General features: G+C 37.5%; 1 protein-coding gene across 9 annotated transcripts in view; it reads right to left on the bottom strand.

Annotated features, from left to right (window-relative positions):
* The window catches only part of FUT8 (fucosyltransferase 8), a 319,526-nt gene that overhangs the window by 88,783 nt on the left and 206,608 nt on the right, over positions 1-24,135 (bottom strand). For all 9 annotated transcript variants that reach the window (XM_027111525.1, XM_027111528.1, XM_027111522.1 and 6 more), the window contains 2 exons: positions 18,496-18,611; positions 18,217-18,379 (listed from right to left, as the gene is read on the bottom strand). In XM_027111525.1, coding sequence (XP_026967326.1) covers positions 18,217-18,379; positions 18,496-18,611 — 279 coding nt within the window. The remainder of the gene's footprint in view (positions 1-18,216; positions 18,380-18,495; positions 18,612-24,135) is intronic.

Genomic DNA, 24,135 nt, shown 5'->3' with positions numbered 1-24,135 from the left:
GAGGGTTTTTATCATAAATGGGTGTTGAATTTCGTCAAAAGCTTTCTCTGCATCTACTGAGATGATCATATGGTTTATCTCCTTCAATTTCTTAATATGGTGTATCCCATTGATTGATTTGCGTATATTGAAGAATCCTTGCAATCCTGGGATAAACCCCACTTGATCATGGTGTGTGATCCTGTTAATGTGCTGTTGGGTTCTGTTTGCTAGTATTTTGTTGAGGATTTTTGCATCTATGTTCATCAGTGATATTGGCCTGTAGTTTTCTTTCTTTGTCACATCTTTGTCTGGTTTTGGTATCAGGGTGATGGTGACCTCATAGAATGAGTTTGGGAGTGTTCCTCTCTCTGCTTTATTCTGGAAGAGTTTGAGAGGGATAGGTTTAGCTCTTTTCTAAATGTTTGATAGAATTCACCTGTGAAGCCATCTGGTCCTGGGCTTTTGCTTGTTGGAGGATTTTTAATCACAGTTTCAATTTCATTACTTGTGATTGGTCTGTTCATATATTCTATTTCTTCCTGGGTCAGTCTCGGAAGGTTGCGCATTTCTAAGAATTTGTCCATTTCTTCCCGGTTGTCCATTTTATTGGCATATAGTTGCTTGTAGTAATCCCTCATGATCCTTTGTACTTCTGCAGAGTCAGTGGTTACTTCTCCTTTTTCATTTCTAATTCTATTGATTTGAGTCTTCCCCCTTTTTTTCTTGATGAGTCTGGCTAATGGTTCATCAGTTTTGTTTATCTTCACAAAGAATCAGCTTTCAGTTTTATTGTTCTTTGCTATCCTTCCTTTCATTTCTTTTTCATTTATTTCTCATCTGATTTTCATGCTTTCTTTCCTTCTGCTAACTTTGGGGTTTTTTTGTTCTTTCTCTAATTGCTTTAAGTATAAGGTTAGGTGGTTTATTTGAGATGTTTCTTGTTTCTTAATGTAGGATTGTATTGCTCTAAACTTCACTCTTAGAACTGCTTTTGCTGCATCCCATAGGTTTTGGGTCGTTGTGTTTTCATTGTCATTTGTTTCTAGGTATTTTTTGATTTCCTCTTTGATTTCTTCGTTATTAAGTAGTGTATTGTTTAGCCTCCATATGTTTGTATTTTGTTACAGATTTTTTCCTGCAATTGATATCTAGTCTCATAGCATTATGGTCTGAAAAGATACTTGATACAATTTCAATTTTCTTAAATTTACCAAGGCTTGATTTGTGACCCAAGATATGATCTATCCCGGAGAAGATTCCATGAGCACTTGAGAAGAAAGTGTATTGTGCTGTTTTAGGATGGAATGTCCTATAAATATCAATTAAGTCCATCTTGTTTAATGTGTCATTTAAAGCTTATGTTTCCTTATTTATTTTCATTTTGGATGGTCTGTCCATTGGTGAAAGTAGGGTGTTAAAGTCCGCTATGATGATTGTGTTATTGTCAATTTCCCCTTTTATGACTGTTAGTATTTGCCTTATGTATTGAGGTGCTCCTATGATGGGTGCATAAATGTTTACAATTGTTATATCTTCTTCTTGGATTGTACCCTTGATCATTATGTAGAGTCCTTCTTTGTCTCTTGTAATAGTATTTGTTTTAAAGTTTATTTTGTCTGATATGAGAATTATACTCCCCTTTCTTTTGATTTCCATTTGCATGTAATATCTTTCTCCATCCCCTTACTTTCAGTCTGTATGTGTCCCTAGGTCTGAAGTGGGTCTCTTATAGACAGCATATAATACGGGTCTTGTTTTGTATCCATTCAGCCAGTCTATGTCTTTTGGTTGGAGCATTTAATCCATTTACATTTAAGGTAATTATGGATATGTATGTTCCTGTTACCATTTTCTTAATTGTTTTGGGTTTGTTATTGTAGGTCTTTTCCTTCTCTTGTGTTTCCTGCATAGAGAAGTTCCTTTAGCATTTGTTGTAAAGCTGGTTTTGTGGTGCTGAATTCTCTTAACTTTTGCTTGTCCATAAAGGTTTTAATAATTTCTCTGTCGAATGTGAATGAGATCCTTGTTGGGTAGAGCAATCTTCATTGTAGGTTTTGCCTCTTAATCACTTTAAATATGTCCTGCCACTCCCTTCTGGCTTGCAGAGTTTCTGCTGAAAGATCAGCTGTTAAACTTATGGGGATTCCCTTGTATGTTATTTGTTGTTTTTCCCTTGCTGCTTTTAATTTTTTTTCTTTGTATTTAATTTTTGATAGTTTGATTAATATGTGTCTTGGCATGTTTCCCTTTGAATTTATCCTGTATGGGACTCTCTGTGCTTCCTGGACTTGATTAACTATTTCCTTTCCAATATTAAGGAAGTTTTCAACTATAATCTCTACAAATATTTTCTCAGGCCCTTTCTTTTTCTCTTCTTCTGGGACCCCTATAGTTTGAATGTGGGTGCATTTAATGTTGTCCCAGAGGTCTCTGAGACTGTCCTCAATTCTTTTCATTTATATTCTTTATTCTGCTCTGCAGTAGTTATTTCCACTATTTTGTCTTCCAGATCACTTATCCGTTATTCTCCCTCAGTTATTCTGCTATTGATCCCTTCTAGAGAATTTTTAATTTCATATATTGTGTTGTTCATCACTGTTTGTTTGCTCTTTAGCTCTTCTAGGTCCCTGTTAAACGTTTCTTGTGTTTTCTCCATTCTATTTCCAAGATTGTGGATCATCTTTACTATCATTATTCTGAATTCTTTTTCAGGTAGACTGCCTATTTCCTCTTCATTTGTTAGGTCGGGTTGGTTTTTACCTTGCGCCTTCATCTGCTGTTTCTCATTTTGCTTAACTTACTGTGTTTGGGGTCTCCTTTTCACAGGCTGCAGGATCGTAGTTTCCGTTGTTTTTGGTGTCCGCAGTGGCTAAGGTTGGTTCAGTGAGTTGTACAGGTTTCCTGGTGGAGGGGACTAGTGCCTGTGTTCTGGTGGATGAGGCTGGATCTTGTCTTTCTGGTGGGCAGGTCCACATCTGGTTGTGTGTTTTGGGGTGTCTGTGGCCTTATTATGATTTTAGCAGCCTCTCTGCTAATGGGTGGGGCTGTGTTCCTGTCCTGCTAGTTGTTTGGCACAGGGTGTGCAGCACTGGAGCCTGCTGGTCATTGAGTGGAACTCGGTCTTGGCGTTGAGATGGAGATCTCTGAGAGAGCTTTCGCCGTTTGATATTATGTGGACCTGGGAGGTCTCATGTGGACCAATGTCCTGAACTTGGCTCTCCCACCTCACAGGCACAGCCCTGATGCCTGGCTGGAGCACCAAGAGCCTGTCATCCACATGACTCAGAATAAAAGGGAGAAAAGAAAGAAAGAAAGAAAGAAGAAGATAAAATACAATAAAATTAAAAAGTTATTAAAGTAAAAAAATTTAAAAAATTTTAAATAAATTTTTTAAAAAAAGGAAAGAAAGAAGAGAGAAACCAAACCAAAAAAGCAAATCCACCAATGATAACAAGCGCTAAAACCTATACTAAAAGAAAAAAAAACACGACAGAACCCTAGGACAAATGGTAAAAGCAAAGGTATAGAGAGAAAATCACACACAGAAGCATACACATACACACTCACAAAAAGAGAAAAAGGGAAAAAAAAAAAATATATATATCGTTGCTCCCAAAGTCCCTCAATTTGGGATGATTCGTTGTCTATTCATGTATTCACAGATGCAGGGTACATCAAGGTGATTGTGGAGATTTAATCCGCTGCTCCTGAGGCTGCTGGGAGAGATTTCCCTTTCTCTTCTTTGTTCTCACAGCTCCCGGGGTTCAGCTTTGGATTTGGATCCGCCTCTGCGTGTAGGTCGCCTGAGGGCGTCTTTTCTTCGCTCAGACAGGACAGGGTTAAAGAAGCCGCTGATTCGGGGGCTCTGGCTCACTCAGGCCAGAGGGAGGGAGGGGTACGGAATGCGGGCCAAGCCTGAGGCGGCAGAGGCTGGCGTGACGTTGCACCAGCCTGAGGCACGCCGTGCGTTTTCCCGGGGAAGTTGTCCCTGGATCACGGGACCCTGGCAGTGGCGGGCTGCACAGGCTCCCCAGAAGGGGGGTGTGGATAGTAACCTGTGCTTGCATACAGGCTTCTTGGTGGTGGCAGCAGCAGCTTTAGCGTCTCATGCCTGTCCCTGGTGTCCGTGCTGATAGCTGCTGCTTGCGCCTGTTTCTGGAGCTCCTTTAAGTGGCGCTCTTAATCCCCTCTCCTCGCGCACCAGGAAATAAAGAGGGAAGAAAAAGTCTCTTGCCTCTTCGGCAGGTCCAGACTTTTTCCTGGACTCCCTCCTGGCTAGCTGTGGTGCACTAACCCCTTCAGGCTGTGTTCACGCTGCCTACCCCAGTCCTCTCCCTGCGATCTGACCGAAGCCTGAGCCTCAGCTCCCAGCCCCCGCCCGCCCCAGTGGGTGAGCAGACAAGCCTCTCAGGCTGGTGAGTGCCGGTCGGCACCAATCCTCTGTGCGGGAATCTCTCTGCTTTGCCCGCCGCACCCCTGTTGCTGCGCTCTCCTCCGCAGCTCGGAAGCACCCCCCCACCTCCGCCACCCGCAGTCTCCGCCTGCGAAGGGGCTTCCTAGTGTGTGGAAACCTTTCCTCCTTCACAGCTCCCTCCCACTGGTGCAGGTCCCGTCCCTATCCTTTCGTCTCTGTTTATTCTTTTTTCTTTTGCCCTACCCAGGTACGTGGGGAATTTCTTGCCTTTTAGGAGGTCTGAGGTCTTCTGCCAGCGTTTAGTAGGTGTTCTGTAGGAGCTGTTCCACGTTTAGATGTATTTCTGATGTATTTGTGGGGAGGAAGATTATCTCCGCGTCTTACTCCTCCATCTTGAAGCTCCTCCTCCTCCTCCCTTACCTCTTTGATCTCGTCTTCTACTACTGTCCTTCTTGTTTACTCTATTTCAGCCACATAGTCTTGTTACTAACCTCTGAACATGTCAGCCATGTTCCTACTTTAGGACCTTTGCATTTGCTCCTCCTTCCCCTGGAATGCTGGTTTCCCAGATACCCATCCACATGGCTCACCCAAATGTCCTTCAAAATTTTGCTCATATGTCACCTTCCCCAAAAGGCTATCCAGACTATCTCACTTAAAAATTCAACACCCAGTCACCATCACATCCCTTGCTTTTCCTTCTCCTCTTTCCCTGCTGTATTTTTCTCCAAGCAATTATCATCTTCTAATATATATAATTTACTTCTTTATTTTATTATCTTTCTCCCCCTACTAGAATTTAAGCTCCATGGCAGCAGGGTATTTTTCAAACTCCCCTCCTTGCTCCCAAACCAGCATTTAGAACAGTGCTGGTCACATAGAAAATGTTCAGTATATATCTTTGAATAGATAACTGAATGAAAAAGTGGCAAAAATTTTCAAGAATTTTAGATGAGATAATATTGAGAATTTTTACCTTCCACAAATCCAATTTTGTGCTAGAGAATTTCTGGGAATAATCCTTAACTAGTAATAACTCCAGCTTTAGCCCTTCTCTGCACTTTATATTAACTCTTTTGTTTTGGGAATGCTTATAAGTATGTGTTATTTGCTTGTGAAAATTATAAAGTTAGAAATTTATTTCTATTTATCAGAAAGTATACAGCTGTCCCTTGAACAACTCAGGGGGTAGGGGTGCTGAACCCCCTACAGAGTTGAAAATCTGCATATCACTCTTGAATCCCCAAAAACTTAACTACTAATAGCCTACTGTTGACCGGAAACCTTATCGATAACATAAACAGAATTAATACATATTTTGTATGTTATATGTACAACAATCAAAATGTTATGCACCAACAAATATCAAAATAAGGGGTCTGGAGTGCAAAAATGTGGACTCTGTTCATTGTAAATATGCAAAATCAGAAAGATTTTGAATCAGAGGAAAAAGAGCTTTGAGAGCCAGACAGATCTCTCTCTCAGTTTGGGATCCAACTCTTACCACCTTTGTGTCCTAGGAAAGTTATTTTGACATCTCTGAGACATAGTTTCTTCACTTTAAAATAAGTATTATAAAACCTTCCACACAGTTTTTAAAAAAGGATTAGTGATAATACAAACAAAGTAGTATATGTGGTGGCTGCTTGCTACAGACTGAACATCTGTGTCTCCCCCAAACGCATCCATTGAAACTTAATGCCCGGTGTGATGGTATTCAAATGTGGGGCGTGTGGGAAGTGCTTAAGTCATGAGGGTGGAGCCTTATGAATGAGATTAGTGCTCTTGTAAAACAGACCCCACAGAGCTCTCTAGCCCCTTCTTCTGTACGAGGGCACAGTGAGAAGGCACTGTCTATGGAGCAGAAAGAGGGCACTCATCAGACACCAAATCTGCCAGCACCTTGATCTTGAACTTCTCACCTTCCAGAACTGTGAGAAGTAAATTTCTGTTGTTTACAAGCCACGCAGTCTATGATACTTTTTTGTCATAGTAGGCCAAACAGACTAAGACATTGCTATTTATGCTAGAATGCCTCAGAGAGTTGCTTCAGAACTTTTACCTTGTGTCTGAAGAGTACCTACTAATAATTCCACAACTAAGAGGAAAGATCAATTGGGTATGAGGGTGACAGTAATATGTGGGACTGACAGCCAGTCAGAAAAATGACCCAATACTCAGTGCCTTATAGCACCCTGAAGAAAGGGATTGATCAGTGAGGACTCATTTAACAGATGATGAAACCAGCCCACAACAACTGTGATTTATCTAGGAGTACATGACATAGTCTCAGTTCTCTTCTATTCCTGGTTCTTAACTAGATGATAAACCATTTAGGAGCAAAGCAATGGAAGCCCACTGGAAAAATAATTAAAGTCTTATTTACTATCATAGAAAATTATCAGAACTACATACGGTTAACAGAGAATACCTGATAATAGCCCCTTTGAATAAAACAAAACTATTAATAATATGCAAATAAAAATTCAAAATCATAGCCACAGTTTAGAATATTCACCCAACTAATAGTGGAATAGCTTTATACAATGCTTTGGGATAACAGGGTCATCTGTGAAGCATTTCAGGCATTTGTTCAATGTGTCAACATTATCCATGCACAGGACACTTCACAGCTTGACTATTTCCATGTTTACCCTTTTAAAATAGGACAAGAGTCTAATATGTGATGCTTTATCTGTTTTTATATTATTCCCACCTAAGATTCAAAACATTTCTTTCATGAAAAAGAGTAATTTTAGTTGGAAAAACCATATCTACAACTTACTGCCTCCTTTAAGAAACTAACTTACAGTCTTACACACTGAACAGAGGTTCAAGTTTTTTTCAGATTATGAAACTGAGGCCCCTATGGGCTATTATGTAGCCTATGGTATTATATTATAGTTGCTGTGAGAAAGGTTACCACTCATGAAATTGTGTGAGTTGATCATGGAAACACAGGAGATGTCTTTCCTTATAATGGTGTTACAGGGCTAAGCTGAAGTTTATTTAAGTTATTTTCTCAGTTTTATAGGCCTCTTTTCCGTTACTCTCATCACACCCATTATTTTTCACATTTCATAGGTTTCATCATAACCAAACATGGTCATTTGCTTTTTCCTACCCATCAAATAGGAGTGATCACAAAACTTGTTGAAAGTCTCAACTTTAAATAGCAGTATTGTTTCTGGAGATGTAGTACAGTGGGATAAATAACCAGTCTATCAGCAAATGCCTGTTGAAGGAATAAAGGAAATTCAATATGCTCTGCATGGCATTACATTAAATTAAAGATACACACACACACAGACAAATAGCACTACATTCCATGACAATCAGTATATAGCCCCAAGCAGGTAAAAAACTACATTAGGTGTAATTTAGAGGGGAAAATTCTTTGAAATATATAAATTGACATGGTTTATGCTTTCATGTCATAGTAATCAAGCCATCACTTTACCACTGGGAATGAAAGCTGATCTCTGTATATTTTAATAAATTAGAAAACATAAAAGTGAATGTTTTTACCAAGTTACATCACTACTAAGTCTTAGCAATCAGTTATTTATATTTATCCCAATATCTGTCAAGAAAGTGGAATAACCACTTTATAACTAGAAGACCAAAGACCAAAAATAGTACACTAATTTTTTATGATAATGCAGTCAGAGTCACAGTATAAGTCACTCTATTCCAACAGTCAACTAAAATTAAGCTTCCTTTGTAAAACTTTTTTTCTTGGCCTCCCCAGTGGAGACCACGTAAGGAAGACAAGCCCAGGAAATGACTTTAAATTCAACCTACAGTTGACCCTTGAACAACACCGTCTGAACTGTGCGAGTCCAGTTATACGCAAATTTTTTCAATAAATATCGGAAAAATTTTTTGAGATTTGAGACAATTTAAAAAAACTCACAGATGAACTGCATAGTCTAGAAATATTGAAAAAATTAAGAAAAAGTTAGGTATATCATGAATGTATAAAATATATGTAGATACCAGTCTATCCTTACATAGGCATAAAGGCATTAAATTCTATAATTTAATATAAAATTAATAATGTGTTAGTTTTCTTACTGTTTTAAAACTTTGCTTTCAAAAAATTACATTACCATACAGTATGCCTTCCTCATAACTGGAGAAACTGCATATCAGCCGATCATCATAGGTTAAGTGTTTTTTTTAAATTTAACAATGTTTCCAATACTGTATTATGAATATGATTGTAAAACTGTATGCCATAAAAATTTTAAAACAATTCATTTATTAGTGTATAGGCTAGGCTACCATGAAGCAATCATATTGATTACACTACCTCCTTTAAAGCAATCATTGCTGTTACAGGTATAATGCATGTATTGTTATAGCTGCACATAAATGCATTTTTTTCATGTTATCTTTTCATTTTTGCTTTCTAACGTTAGTAATACATATAATATCTTCAGTGTTTTGTATCATATAAGACAATATAGATGTAGGTACTGACAGACAATTCATCTTGTAAACAGAGGACATAAACTTCCAGTATCAATAAAGATAGTACAGTACTGTAAATGTATTTTCTCTTTTTTATGATTTCCTTAATAACATTTCCTTTTCCCTAGCTTATTTTAAGACTACAGTATATAATACATGTAACATACAAAATATGTGTTAATCGACCGTTTATGTTATCAGTAAGGTTTCTGGTTAACAGTAGGCTACTAGTAGTTAAGTTTTTGCGAAGACAAAAGTTATATGTGGATTTTTTTACTGTGCCGTGGATTGGTGCCCCTAACCCCCACATTTTTCAAGGGTCAGCTGTAGTTCTTTGCTAAGTCAATAATGTTTAGACATTACCATCCTGCAAAATTTGTCACCTTTTAGCCAAAGACATGAGGATAATCAAACAGAAAGTTTCAGTTCTGGCCCATTATTGGGAAACATGGTGCCTAAAAACCATTCTACAGAAATTCCGGATTTTCAGTGACTCCATTCTCAAATCAAATCTCCTAGAGGTATCCCTCAAGCTGGTAAACTGGATGTCTTGGTTTTGACTATGAAGATACCAAAAAATCTAGGACGTGGGTGGTGAATCTAAAGGCCTGACGTATTAAAAGCCTGAGAAATACAAACCCAGGCAAAGTACCAGCAGAATAGTGCTAGTCATTTGAGGGTAGAATACACATGCCTGAAGATAAGTGATAGACTAGACCAACATCTGTGACTCTAAGAGAAAGCCAGCTATGACAGGCATCAAAACCTCTTCTTCAAAAACTGGGCTACATTTATGTTCTTTGTATTTTCTGTTAATTTTCTTATTTTTATACCTTAATATTCACAAAACTCTTTTTAAATGTTCTAGTCTGTCTCAATTATGCCAATGAAGAACCACAAGGAGAGTATTTTGCTTATACCTTATTCAAAATTTTGAAGAGGGAAATTCTCCCTGAGGGCCAGCACAGAGCAGATATAATTCAAGGAAGAAAAGTCCAAGGTGAAGGAACTGACATTTATTAAAGTAAATGTGACTAAGGGAGGCTACACCACAGAGCCTAATCCATAGGTAAATATGGATCAAGGGCAATACTTTGGTTTGCTCCTGGGGCAGAAGTAAGCAGTGCAAAGGATAAAAATGTGACCAGGAGACAGACAGGCAGACAATGCTCCCACTGCCTCCCATGTTGTCTCAGCAGGAATTTTAGAATACCACCATTCTGACAGCTCACATGGGTGGAGAGGAGTCCAGGAGGGCAACAACAAATACAGCTCATACTACCACATAAGGCAATAATTGTGCTATTTGGTGAGTGATGTCCACTAGGCTTATGTTTAGGTTCCAGATCTTCCTATTGAGCACTGTGACAATCTCCCCTTACCTGTGCCTTCCTTGGAGGATCTAAGAATTTTCTATTTATATCTTCTTACAGGACTTTCCTTGTGCAGGTCTGAGTAGAGTCTACCAGAACCTACAATGTGTCAGTGACTGTGGAAAGTGTTTTATATATTTTCCCACATTTAATCATCACAATGCTGTAATACAGCAATTATATCTCCACGTGTAGAAGAGAAAAATAAAGCTCAGAGAAGTATTTAGCAATTAAGAGAAAGGATTTTAGAATATAACAGCTCTGCCACTTACTTGCGTAAGCTATCTAAATTCTCTAGGTCTGAGTATAACTTTATTTATAAAATGAGGAGGCTATCAATATTACTATGTTGACAAAATAAGATAATGAATGGAGAGCCTTTATCACAGTGACTGGCATGTAGGAAATCCTTAGTAAGTAGGTTTTTTTTTTTTTTTTTTTTTTTTACGCGGGCCTCTCACTGACGTGGCCTCTCCCGCTGCAGAGCACAGGCTCTGGACGCGCAGGCCCAGCGGCCATGGCTCACGGGCCCAGCTGCTCCGCAGCATGTGGGACCCTCCCGGACCGGGACACGAACCTGCGCCCCCTGCATCGGCAGGCGGACTCCCAACCACTGCGCCACCAGGGAAGCCCAGTAAGTGTTATTTTTAATGTCAAAATAATTCTTGAGTTTGGAAACCACACCCAAGGAGATGTAAGGTGGGGGCAGGCAAAATAGAACTAGGGCCACAAGATGAGACATACTTTTCCACCTGTAGGTTCTCCTCCCAATGCAAATTTTATTTTAGGGGAGAGTGTTCCCTAACACAAGATGGAGAATCACAATCTGGCTGATAGAAACTAAGTGATAAGCAGAATAAGGACCACTTCATATGACAATGTCTCCCTTTGTCCAAGGATATTAAGAGAAATGTTCTAGTTCCACTTAAAAATAAGCCTGGATTCCTTAGTAGAAAAACAATCATACAAAAACATTTTGTCCAAAGGAATTAAAAGCTGGAGAACGAGTACCTACATTCCAGCTTAATGTAAGAATCAATTAAATCACACATCAAAGAAATTAAGTGTGTATGTAATGAAACAAAAAACAAAGAATAATAGATTTGAAGGTTCGCAAAACTATTCAAGAGTGAAAATTTCAATTCTTGGACCTTTCAAAGACAGTTGAGTAGAGTCCACCTTATAAAGAGAGTGAAAACACAAGCTACTGGACCACAATGGTTATGACCAGCAATTCTGATCAAATAGATCCATAAGCTATTAACCTACCAATCTTGCCCTATAACCAGTCAGATATTGTACCCCTTATCTGATTTGAAGTGCTTTTGTTACATAGTCCCCTACACACGGTAGCAAAAAGCCAATCAGCTTAATTAGCCATAAGTATCATTCATCATTTTGGAAACACAGCTGATCTCAGTCTTAGCAAAGCTGCTTTACATATTATTGATAATGAGATGATGCAAACCAGGCAGGAGTGATGAGATTGCTAATTTACTAGATTGTTTCTCAATAGTTTCAGTCAACTTAATTGAGAAATAGCTCATCAGTCCTGTGAGCCCTCCTGTCCTTTAATAATTAATATAATTTAAAATAAGAAAGAAGCAACTCCAGTAACTATTTCATAAACTGGTGTTTGGCACCATAAAGATGACAAAAAGAGCCAAAGTGACAATGATTAAGTTAAATGTATCTCTGGACAACCAAACAGCGTGGTAAGACAAACTCTTCATGACACCCTCAGAGGTTGAGGGCCAAATCTATGAGGCTGTAAATCCAAGCACTGAGCCTACAACTACTACATAAATAATAAAACCATAATGACAAAAATAACCACTCTCAATTGCTGATTTCCCACTTGCTATTTCAAAGAGACAGGCCAGGGTCAATTCATGATCAATGATATCAAAAGCACCAGGTAAATGTGACTGTATTACTAAGAAGTGTGGTCACATACAATCATCAGAATGAAATCATCAACTGAAAAATCAAATAATACTAATGCTTGAGATCAATACAGCAGGTAATAATAATATGCTACTCTGTATTTATTTATTATACCATCAGCCCCTCTAAATTCTTAAAAAACCTTCTAAAAGACAAAGAATATTACTAATTAACTAGCAGTTGATCACCCAACTGTAGCAGCAGGCAGTGATCAAGCTCTACTAGATACTAGCTCTCAAGTAATAGGCTAATCAGACCAATAGCATTTTGCTAAAAATCTCAGGTGAGCTGAATCCCATATCAAATATGATATTTGGCATCCAAGCTGCATTAGTGACAGGTATTTTAAGTAATGAACCGTGGGAGCCACATTCTAGAAAAGAAACATGGTCCCCTCACTAAAAGGAACAGCATCAAGTGGGGAGCAGAAGAAGAGTCTTTCCCCACAGTTTACAGATAGGTCCACTAATCTACAGAGAAATGTGATTTTATCCAAGAAACCTAGACAATCTCTATCAGTGGTGAACGCATAAAGAGAACCAGGGATTCTGTAGAGCCTTAGTTCTCAAAGACCAGCAACTTCAACATCACTTACGAATGTGTTAGAAATGGAAATTCTCGGGCCTCACTCCAGACCTACTGAATCAGGAACTCTGAGGATGGGATTTAGCAATCTGTATTTTAAGAAGCTCTCCAGGTGCTCCTGATGCCTTGCTGAAGTTTGAAAAGCACTACAGTAACAACAATGACACACAAAATTTCTTAACGATTTAGGACGGAGCACTTTTGGCTTCCCTACTTTCTAATTTACCTATGTGCTGAGAAGAGACTGTTGTGAGATATGCCTCTATTTATCAGATGATAAGCACTGAATTTCAAATATCTTCAATAGTATCTATGACCACGACTTTACAAGTTAAAATGTTTGGAAACTAAATTTTTCTACTTAGTATGACAATTGAGGACATTAGCAATATTTGTGATTTACTCAACATTTAGTTTTTTATATTAGGGTTCTAGGAAACTTATTTAGAAAATAAATAAGAGTTCTGCTCCTAAAATTGACTTAGTTAAAATATACCTTCCATAATAACAGTGCAATAAACCATTCATATTGTTCACACATATAAAAAGAAATCTAATATACACTAATAAACATATATAAAAGGATTTCTGATTTATATACTTTAGGTATGGTGTATTACCTTTTGAAGAATTAAGATGAAAGATATGCAATTTTATTTATCACATTAAGCTATAAAGGTCTAAGAGGCAATAAAAGCTGAGTATGAAAGACGTGTAAAAAGTAAGGATACATTTTTTTTCCTTTTCAGTATTAAACTGGAGTCCCAGTTTTGTCGGTAAAGCAAGTAGATAGATTGATTCCAAGAGCTCAGGGTCATCAAAAGAAAATAACATTCCATATTCACTTTACTCTTTCTCCTCTCCTTGCAAGGAGAGTAGCACCATGGAACAAGACATAAGATCTAAACCAGTTCTCTGAATCTAACAACCTTAATAAGTTTAGGATGAGGTGAAGTGGGTTTTTTCCCTCAATTTTAACAAATTTTTAGATGCATTTAAGAAACTACTGAGCAAACAGTCCACGAAATGTAAACAAACAATTAGATGTATTTGGTGAGCAACATTATTTTTTATCATTCACATTCAATTAAAAGAAAGTCCATACTTCATTGCTTAGAATCAGAATTACACTCCAAATCAGAAACACTATGATAGTCTTATTTTTAGTGATTCATATATAACTGAAGTCTCAAGACTACTTTTAGATACAGGAATCACTTAAATCCTCCAAAGCAAATCAAACATGAAGTCAAGGGCACTGAGTACAAAAATCCTTCTATGTCAGACTTTCTTCCAGTTCCATCATGCTTCCTATCAGCCCATTTCCTTCCCTATATATCCTTGACTTCTAACAGATACTCTCTGTTTTGCAGAACCCACTGTTAAAATTAACTGGAGCTTCCAGTTTTATTCAGAGGTAAAGGACTTTACTCCTATAACTTGCCCTTCATACCTTTTGTGATTCTCAATTAAAGGAGAATATTTTGACCTCAATTATTTAATTTTCTTTAGTTGCATAATATTCATAAATCTTTCAATGGAACAGGATTATTTTTACAAGGAGGTACAAAGTAGAGTGTGAAATAATCAAAGAATGCACATACATGCCTCCCCAGCAAATTAAAAAGACATAACTTACTGAACACTAACTAAATAATGAGTGCTTAGTACTGCAAGGTAGAGAAGAAACTGAAGTTAGAGTTCCAGTCCTCAGGAGATTACACTTTGTCAGGGAAAAAAGCCAAGTTATTACAAAAGAAACAATGATGTCCATTTATGAAAGCTGTCCTCCCAGGAAATTACAAGTCCTCAATTACTTTTGAGTCCCCCATCTCCCTATATTAGATCAGTTACCAAGTTCTGCAGCTTCCATTTTTTATGCATTTATCCCTTTCTATTCCTACTACCAACTACCCAGGTCCAGAAGCTCATTATCACTTACTTGGACTTCTGTAAAATCTTTCTCATTTCCTGACAACAGACTTTGCTTCACACAGCTCTCAGAATGAGCTTTCTAAAATGCACCAGTTAGACTTGTATCCAGAATAAATGAAGAATGCTTATAGCTCAATAAAAAGAAAAAAAATTCCCCCAAATTAAGCATGTGATTTGGAAAAGACACTTTACCAAGGATGATATATGGATGGCAATTAAGCACATTAAAAGATGCTCAATATCATTAGTAAGGAATTGCAAATGAGAACCATTATGATATACCACTACACTCCTGTTAGAATGGTAGGAGGAAAATGTAAAAATTGACAATACCAAGTGCAACAAGGATACAGAGCAACTGGAACTCTTACACACTGTTGATGAGAATAAAAAAATAATACTACCCTTTGGGAAACAGTTTGGCGATGTCTTAGGGAATTAAACATTCACTCCATACATCAGCAGTCCCCAACCTTTTTGGCACCATGGACTGGTTTCATGGAAGACAATTTGTCCACAGACAGGGTGGAGAGGAGGGGAGTTCAGGCAGTAATGCGAGCGATGGGGAGAGGCAGATGAAGCTTTGCTTGCTCGCCCGCCGCTCACCTCCTGCTGTGCGGCCCAGTTCCTAAGGAACTGCCATACATGACCCAATGAACCCACTCCTACGTATTAATCCAAAAGAAGTGAAAACATGTTTCCACAAAAAACGTGTATGTTAATGTCTATAGTAGCTTTATATATACATAATCGCCAAAAAAATGAAAACCCAAATGTGCTTCAACTGGTGAATGGATAAACTAACTGTGGTAGATCCATACGATGGAGTATTACTTAGCAATAAAAAGGAATGAACTACCCATACACAAAACAACATGGGTGAATCTCAAATGCATTATACCAAGTAAAAGAAACCACACTCAAAAAACTACATAGCGTGATTGCATTTACATAAAATTCTGGAAAAGGTAAAATTATTGGGGCAGGAGACAGATTGGGTGACTGTAAGGGACAGGTGTGGGGGTGGGGTGGTGCTGACTCTAAAGAGGCAGAAGGAATTTTCCTGGGGTGGCAGCAGTGTTCTGCATCTGGATTGCAGTGGGGGTTACAAAACTATGAGCATGTGTCAAAACTCACAGAACTACAGACTAAAATATGTACATTTTACTGTAAATAAATTATGCCACAATAAAGTTGATTTAGAAAGGAAAAAAAGGAGGATCAGTGTTTCTATCAGAACAAAGTTCTAAGATAGAAAGAAACCCCTTCTGAAGAAACAAAAGCCCATAAGTTACTTCTCTATAACTGATGTCTTTCTAAACCAAAAAATGATGAGTGATTCAAAGGGAAATCTGAACAAGAAAACTGATAGACTCAACCTCTGATTCTTCAGAGAATACAGGCAGTCCAGAGACAACTTGTACACTGTGATTTGGGCAAGTGTAAAAAGAAAACGGGGATTTTTGTGTACTGTAAAAATCACGAGAGACAAACAAAAGTCTTTTAATTTTAATTCTTACACTTATCTTGGAAATTACCAGTAAGACGGCATATTCTACATACATACAAATCCTCTCTATTTGTACATTCGTTACTTTAAAGGTTATTTCTCTAATGTTTGGTTGTCCTTTGCTCATTATTTGTATCACTGCATTCTAATCTGGCTGCCTGGAGTTAAATTACTACCCTGCGAAGTTGTATCCCAAGTTCATTATAATTTCTGCTTAAGACAGCAAAAGAAATCGACTTGGATATTTTGGGTACCTTTCCTTTTTTGTTTTCAGTGAAATATTATTATTTAACATTTACTAAAAGGTAGTGTCAAGAAACATAATGTATTTAAACCGGAACTCACAAAAAACTTAACATTGATTTACATCAACTTTTCAGGGCCCAACATTTTCATTTGTACATGTTTTCCAATTTCCACATATAGTCACAAAATATATGCACAAAATAATTTATAAGTAATTATTTTAATTTGGAAGAGACCAAACAATGAAATCCTCAAGTAATTAAATCACTCAAACTTTACTTTTTTTTTTTTTTTTTTTGTAGTGTGTGGTACACGGGCCTCTCACCGTTGTGGCCTCTCCTGCCGCGGAGCACAGGCTCCGGACGCGCAGGCCCAGCGGCCATAGCTCACGGGCCCAGCCGCTCCGCGGCATGTGGGATCCTCCCGGACCGGGGCACGAACCCGTGTTCCCTGCATCGGCAGGCAGACTCTCAACCACTGCGCCACCAGGGAAGCCCACTCAAACTTTAAAATTAAACATTCTATCAGTAGTCAAGAGCCAAAATTATCCTTTAAATACCATACAGGCTTCCCAACTCAAATCCTCTTCAGATGTACACTTTCCTATAAAACTGCAATAAGCAAAGCACACAAGCACACTGCTCCAAATAACATAACTTTGGTGCCTAGAATCAGCTTAGGGTAGAGAAGCATTAAGGACAGAATTAGTCAGTATTCGGTCTAGTGGTCTAAGTATGGCTTGATTGCAAGCTAAGCTAAAAATTTCAAAGGGACTGCCAGATCTGTGGCCTAATAAGTCAATGCCCCTTGAAATTTATGCCATCTTATTGCTGTAGATTCACTAATGCTAAAATGATTCCAATAAACTGACAGATTTTATTTGTAATTTCACTTAAAACAGCAGAGCAATGTTTCAAAATCACTACAATAATGCTGATGATGTTAATATATATGAATCTGTTGGTGGTGGGTAATTCTTTTCCTCTTCATAGTGGTAGGTTGTGTTAATACAACAAGTTTTCTTCTATTGTTCACTAATGAGACAGTAATTGCCAACAGAATCCTACTGGGAATACAGACTTGCATAAATAATAGGCCTAAGGACAGGTTTTACATATCTATAATGATTCTCAGGTACATTTTGTTCTGCATGAACACACTAACACCGATACCTGTCCTTTCCTATGGAGGATAAACTCCATATCTTCAGAAATGTGCAAACAAGAGGAACAAATTTAACTAGGCAGATTTCAGGTTCTTCTTTCTAGCAACTAAATGGAAGAGAAATTAACAGAATGCTCCTTTTTATCAAAAACTTATTACCCTTTCACTAGAAGCCCTAAAAAGTTGCTATTTTAAAGTTTTCAATGCTTCAGTTAGAAACATAACTGGCAGCCTCAGTATGAGTTCCAATGAATGTACTGTAATGTAAAACTGTACATGTCACTTCAAATATTGGTTGTATAATAAGGAAGTTTAAAGAAGACATTTTAATGCATTGTTGGCTGACACCACTATCTTCTGAGTTTATTTAGGGTATAAAGATTTCTAGAAATTCATTTAAAATAATATTTTCTGGTGATGAACTACATTTGGCAATTATTGTCCACTGAGCCCTCAGGTACTCTACTGCTTCTAAACATGGTAGGTATCATTTACCATTCAGCAGGGAAATTAACAAAAGTTCCCATTTCCCATTCTTAGATTATAATCTTTACTAAACCCCAAATGAAATGTAAATGTAGTACCTTTCATGATGTCCCAAATCTGACAGAAATTCATCTGCATGTCTTTGGAGTTCATTTCCTTCTAAATTCTTTAATTTCTTCAACTCACTTTGTAGAAAAAACCAGAGCTCTTTAGCTCCATTTTCAATCCTCCTCCTTAGGACTTCATGATCCTTCCCAAGACCTGCAGTCAAAGAATAGAGAGCATCAGCATTTCCAACATTTTGATGAAAGGAAATTTTCAATTATTTGTGCTAATGTCAACATACTGAAGAGGAAAAACAATGTATCGTTACCTACCATTTCTAGTTTGCTTCTTATAATTTTCAATCTGTTCTTTGGCCTTCACAAGCTGCTCTTCTAAAGCACGAACCCTTCCTGAAGCTGGCCCCTGATCAATGGGGCCTTCTGGTATTCTGTAGTTCAAGGAAGAAAATGTAAACATTTAGCTTATAAATTATGCAACAAAATACATGTTTACTTTGCTAAAACATTATTTATTGGTAACTCTAGAAGTCACTGGACCATATCATATATTAGAAGTACCAAATGAAATTCTTCTCTCCAAAGCTATAGGGTAAGATGTAAACACTGGAATGAAACTGAACAAACACACAAAAAAAAATCCGGCTCATAGATGTATGATCTTCTAGGAATTAAGGAACCTTTAGAACTGTCTCCTAAAAACTTTCATCATACAACTTAGAATAACACCATCAGTGGCAAAGCGATCAATTCTTCATTAGTGCTGAGAATAACAAAGTTGAAGGAGAGGGCGACAAAAAGGCTTAAAAGGAGTAAGAAAGCAAATAACTGAACCTGTGTCTGTGTTCAAATAGCAAATACAAATTATTTCTAAATTAACTATAATATCAGATATAAATCTGTGTTCTGATTCATGAACTCATGACCTCAGATTACTAAGCATGGGTTTTATAAAGAAGGGAAAGACAAGGATAGAAGATGAAGTACACCAGAAAAAACACCTGAAGATTAATGTTCTGTTTACGTCAGGAATGGAAAAGATCAGTCAACAAGACAAAATGTTGGAATATAGCAGAGGAACACCAGGATCCCTTGCTTATATTATCAACCTGTACAGCTTCTTTCCAAACTGTCCTTGTTTCTAACATATTTTGTTTTTATGTGACTTTTGGCAGTATTCTGTACTCCATTATGGCCATAAAAGATATCCACATCCTAATCCTGTAACCTGTAATGCTACCTTAGGTGACAAAAGAATCCTTATATGTGTGATTAAGTTAAGGACACTGAGATAGGGAGACAGCCCTGGATTACCCAGATGGGCCATAATTGTAACCACAGTTGTTCTTATAAGAGGGGAGTAGAAGGAAATTTTATTATAAAAGAGGAGGAGGTGATGGGGTTAATTAGTTTTGAAGGTGGAGGAAGGGGTCATGACCAAAAAATGCAAGGAAGGCATCTTTAGAAGCTGGAAAAGGCAAAGAAACAGATTCTCCCCTAGAGCTTCTCTAGTGAATGTGGCCCCACTGACACCTTGGTTTTGACCCAGTGAAACTCATTTCAGACGTCTACCCTCCCAAACTGTAAAAGAATAAATTTCCATTTATTGTTTTAAGCCACAGAGTTTATTGTATGTGTTACAGCAGCAATAGGAAACTAATACATATATTTATATACATGCATACATATACATATATACTTTCTTCTTTTTTTTTTGCGGTACGCGGGCCTCTCACTGTTGTGGCCTCTCCCGTTGTGGAGAACTGGCTCCAGATGCGCAGGCTCAGTGGCCATGGCTCACGGGCCCAGCCTCTCCATGGCATGCAGGATCTTCCCGAACCGGGGCACGAACCCATGTCCCCTGCATCGGCAGGCGGACTCTCAACCACTGCGCCACCAGGGAAGCCCTACATATATACTTTTGAAAAAATATTAAGAAGATTAAATAATGGCTGATTTTTCTTCCAAAATCTATTTAAATGAGAAACTGCCACTAAAAGTACAAAGCACAGTGTCCATCAATAAAGCTTAACAGGAATATTGTATCTGGGGTCAGTCATTCTACAGATGAGCTGTAATATCAAAATGCCTGGGATATCTATTCTTACCATCACAATCACTTTTGGGAAACAATTTCTAAATTATACTTGGCAGAACTTAAACTTAGCTATCAACCTGAGGAGAAAACTAATACAAAGAGGGCAGACAGCAGAAGCAAGAAGAACTAAATCCTGCAGACTGTGGAATGAAAACCACATTCCCAGAAAGATAGACAAAATAAAAAGGCAGAGGGATATGTACCCAATGAAGGAACAAGATAAAACTCCAGAAAAACAATTAAATGAAGTGGAGATAGGCAACCTTCCAGAAAAAGAATTCAGAATAGTGATAGGGAGGATGATCCAGGACCTCGGAAAAAGAATGGAGGCAAAGATTGAGAAGATGCAAGAAATGTTTAACAAAGACCTAGAAGAATTAAAGAACAAACACCTAGAAGAATTAAATAACCAACACACAGAGATGAACAATATAATAACGGAAATGAAAAATACACTAGAGGGAACCAATAGCAGAATAAATGAAGCAGAAGAACGGATGAGTGACCTGGAAGACAGAATGGTACAATTCACTGCCATGGAACAGAATAAAGAAAAACGAATGAAAAGAAATGAAGACAGCCTAAGAGAGCTCCAGGACAACATTAAACAAACACACATTCATATTATAGGGGTTGCAAAAGGAGAAGAGAGAGGAAAAGGACCCGAGAAAATATTTGAAGAGGGAGTGGCACAATATATTAAAAGTGATGAAAGGGAAGAACCTACAACCAAGATTAATCTACCTGGCAAGGATCTCATTCAGATTCGACGGAGAAATCAAAAGATTTATAAACAAGCAAAAGCTAAGAGAATTCAGCACCACCAAACCAGCTCGGCAGCAAATGCTAAAGGAACTTCTCTAAGTGGGAAACACAAGGAAGAAAAGGACCTACAAAAAGAAATCCAAAACAATTAAAAAATGGTAATAGGAACATATATATCGATAATTACCTTAAATGTGAATGGAGTCAATGCTCCAACCAAAAGACACAGGTTTGCTGAATGGATACAAAAACGAGACCCATATATATGCTGTCTACAAGAGACCCACTTCAGACCTAGGGACACATACAGACTGAAAGTGAGGGGATGGAAAAAGGTATTCCACACAAATGGAAATCAAAAGAAAGCTAGAGTGGCAATACTCATATCAGATAAAATAGACTTTAAAATAATGAATGTTACAAGAAACAAGGAAAGACACTACATAATGATCAAGGGATCCATCCAAGAAGAAGATATAACAATGATAAATATATATGCACCCAACATAGGAGCCCCTCAATACATAAGGCAAATGCTAACAGCTATAAAAGAGAAAATAGACAGTAACACTGTAATAGTGGGGGACTTTAATGCCTCACTTACACCATTGGAAGATGAACCAGACAGAAAATTAATAAGGAAAGACAAGCTTTAAATGACACAACAGACCAAATACATTTCATTGATACTTAAAGGACATTCTATCTGAAAAATGGACTTAATTGATATTTATAGGACATTTCATCCAAAAACAACAGATTACACTTTCTTCTCAAATGCACATGGAACATTCTTCAGGATAGATCACATCTTGGGTCACAATTCAAGCCTCAGTACAGTTAAGAAAACTGAAATCATATCAAGCATCTTTTCTGACCACAACGCTATGAGATTAGAAATCAATTACAGGGGAAAAAAACGTAAAAAACACAAACACATGGAGGCTAAAGAATACGTTACTAAATAACCAAGAGATCATGAAAGGAATCAAAGAGAAAATCAAAAATTCCTAGAGACAAATGACAACAAAAACATGACAATCCAAAACATGTGGGATGCAGCAAAAACAGTTCTAAGAGGGAAGTTTAGAGCAATACAATCCTACCTCAAGAAACAAGAAAAATCTCTAATAAACAATCTAATCTTACACCTAAAGGAACTAGAGAAAGAAGAACAAACAAAACTGAAGTTAGCAGAAGGAAAGAAATCATAAAGATCAGAGGAGAAATAAATGAAATATAAATGAAGAAAACAATAGCAAAGATCAATAAAACTTAAAAGCTGGTTGTTTAAGAAGATGAACAAAATTGATAAACCTTTAGCCAGACTCATCAAGAAAAAGAGGGAGAGGACTGAAATCAATAAAATTAGAAATGAAAATGGAGACGTTAAAACAGACACCGCAGAAAAACAAAAGATCATAAGAGACTACTACAAGCAACTCTATGCCAAAGACACCTTGAAAATGGTAGTCATGAAAATGGAAAACCTTAAGAAATGGACAAATTCTTAGAAAGGTATAACCTTCCAAAACTGAACCAGGAAGAAATAGAAAATATGAACAGACCAATCACAAGTAATGAAATTGAAACTGTGATTAAAAATCTTCCAACAAACAAAAGTCCAGGACCAGACTGCTTTACAGGTGAGTACTATCAAACATTTAGAGAACAGCTAACACCCATCCTTCTCAAACTCTTCCAAAATATTGCAGAGGAAGGAACACTCCCAAACTCATTCTATGAGGCCACCATCACCCTGATACCAAAACCAGACAGGAATACTATAAAAAAGAAAATTACAGAACAATATCACTGATGAATATAGATGCAAAAATCCTCAACAAAATACTAGCAAACAGAATCCAACAACACATTAAAAGGGTCATAAACCATGATCATGTGAGATTTATCCTAGGGATGCAAGGATTCCTAAATATATGCAAATCAATCAATGTGATACACCACGTTAACAAATTGAAGAATGAAAACAATATGTTCATCTCAATAGATGCAGAAAAAGCTTTTGATAAAATTCCACACACATTTATGATAAAAACCCTCCAGAAAGTGGGCACAGAGGGAACCTACCTCAACATCATAAAGGCCATATACGACAAACCCACAGCAAACACCATTCTCAATGGTGAAAAACTGAAAGCATTTCCTCTAAGATCAAGAACAAGACAAGGATGTCCACTCTCGCCACTATTATCCAACATAGTTTTGGAAGTCTTAACCACAGCAGTCAGAGAAGAAAAAGAAATAAATGGAATACAAATTGGAAAAGAAGTAAAACTGTCACTGTTTGCAGATGACATGATACTTATACATAGATAATCCTAAAGATGCCACGAGAAAATGACTAGAGCTCACCAATGAACTGGTAAAGTTAAGGATACAAAATTAATGCATAGAAATCTCTTGCATTCCTATACACTAAGAACAAAAGATCAGAAAGAGAAATTAAGGAAACAATCCCATTCACCACTGCAACAAAAAGAATAAAATAACTAGGAGTAAACCTACCTAAGGAGGTAAAAGACCTGTACTCAGAAAACTATAAGACACTGATGAAAGAAATCAAAGATGACACAAACAGATGGAGAGATATACCATATTCTTGGATTGGAAGAATCAATATTGTGAAAATGACTATACTACGCAAAGCAATCTACAGATTCAATGCCATCCGTATCAAATCACCAATGGCATTTTTTACAGAACTAGACACAGAAAAATCTTAATGTTTGTATGGAGACACAAAAGACCCCAAATACCCAAAGCAATCTTGAGGGAAAAACACGGAGCTGGAGGAATCAGACTCCCTGACTTCAGACTATACTACAAAGCTACAGTAATCAAGACAGTATGGTACTGGCACAAAAACAGAAACATAGATCAATGGAACAGGATAGGAAGCCCAGAGATAAACCCACGCACCTATGGTCAACTAATCTATGACAAAGGAGGCAAGGATATACAATGGAGAAAAGACAGTCTCTTCAATAAGTGATGCTGGGGAAACTGGACAGCTACCTGTAAAAGAATCAAATTAGAACACTCCCTAACACCATACACAAAAATAAACT

Source organism: Aethalodelphis obliquidens, unplaced genomic scaffold (genome assembly GCF_003676395.1).
Source record: "Aethalodelphis obliquidens isolate GAN/ISIS:26980383/991018 unplaced genomic scaffold, ASM367639v1 scaffold10, whole genome shotgun sequence".
NCBI classification, from domain to species: Eukaryota; Metazoa; Chordata; class Mammalia; order Artiodactyla; family Delphinidae; genus Aethalodelphis; species Aethalodelphis obliquidens.
This window is presented reverse-complemented; position numbering and strand designations above follow the sequence as displayed.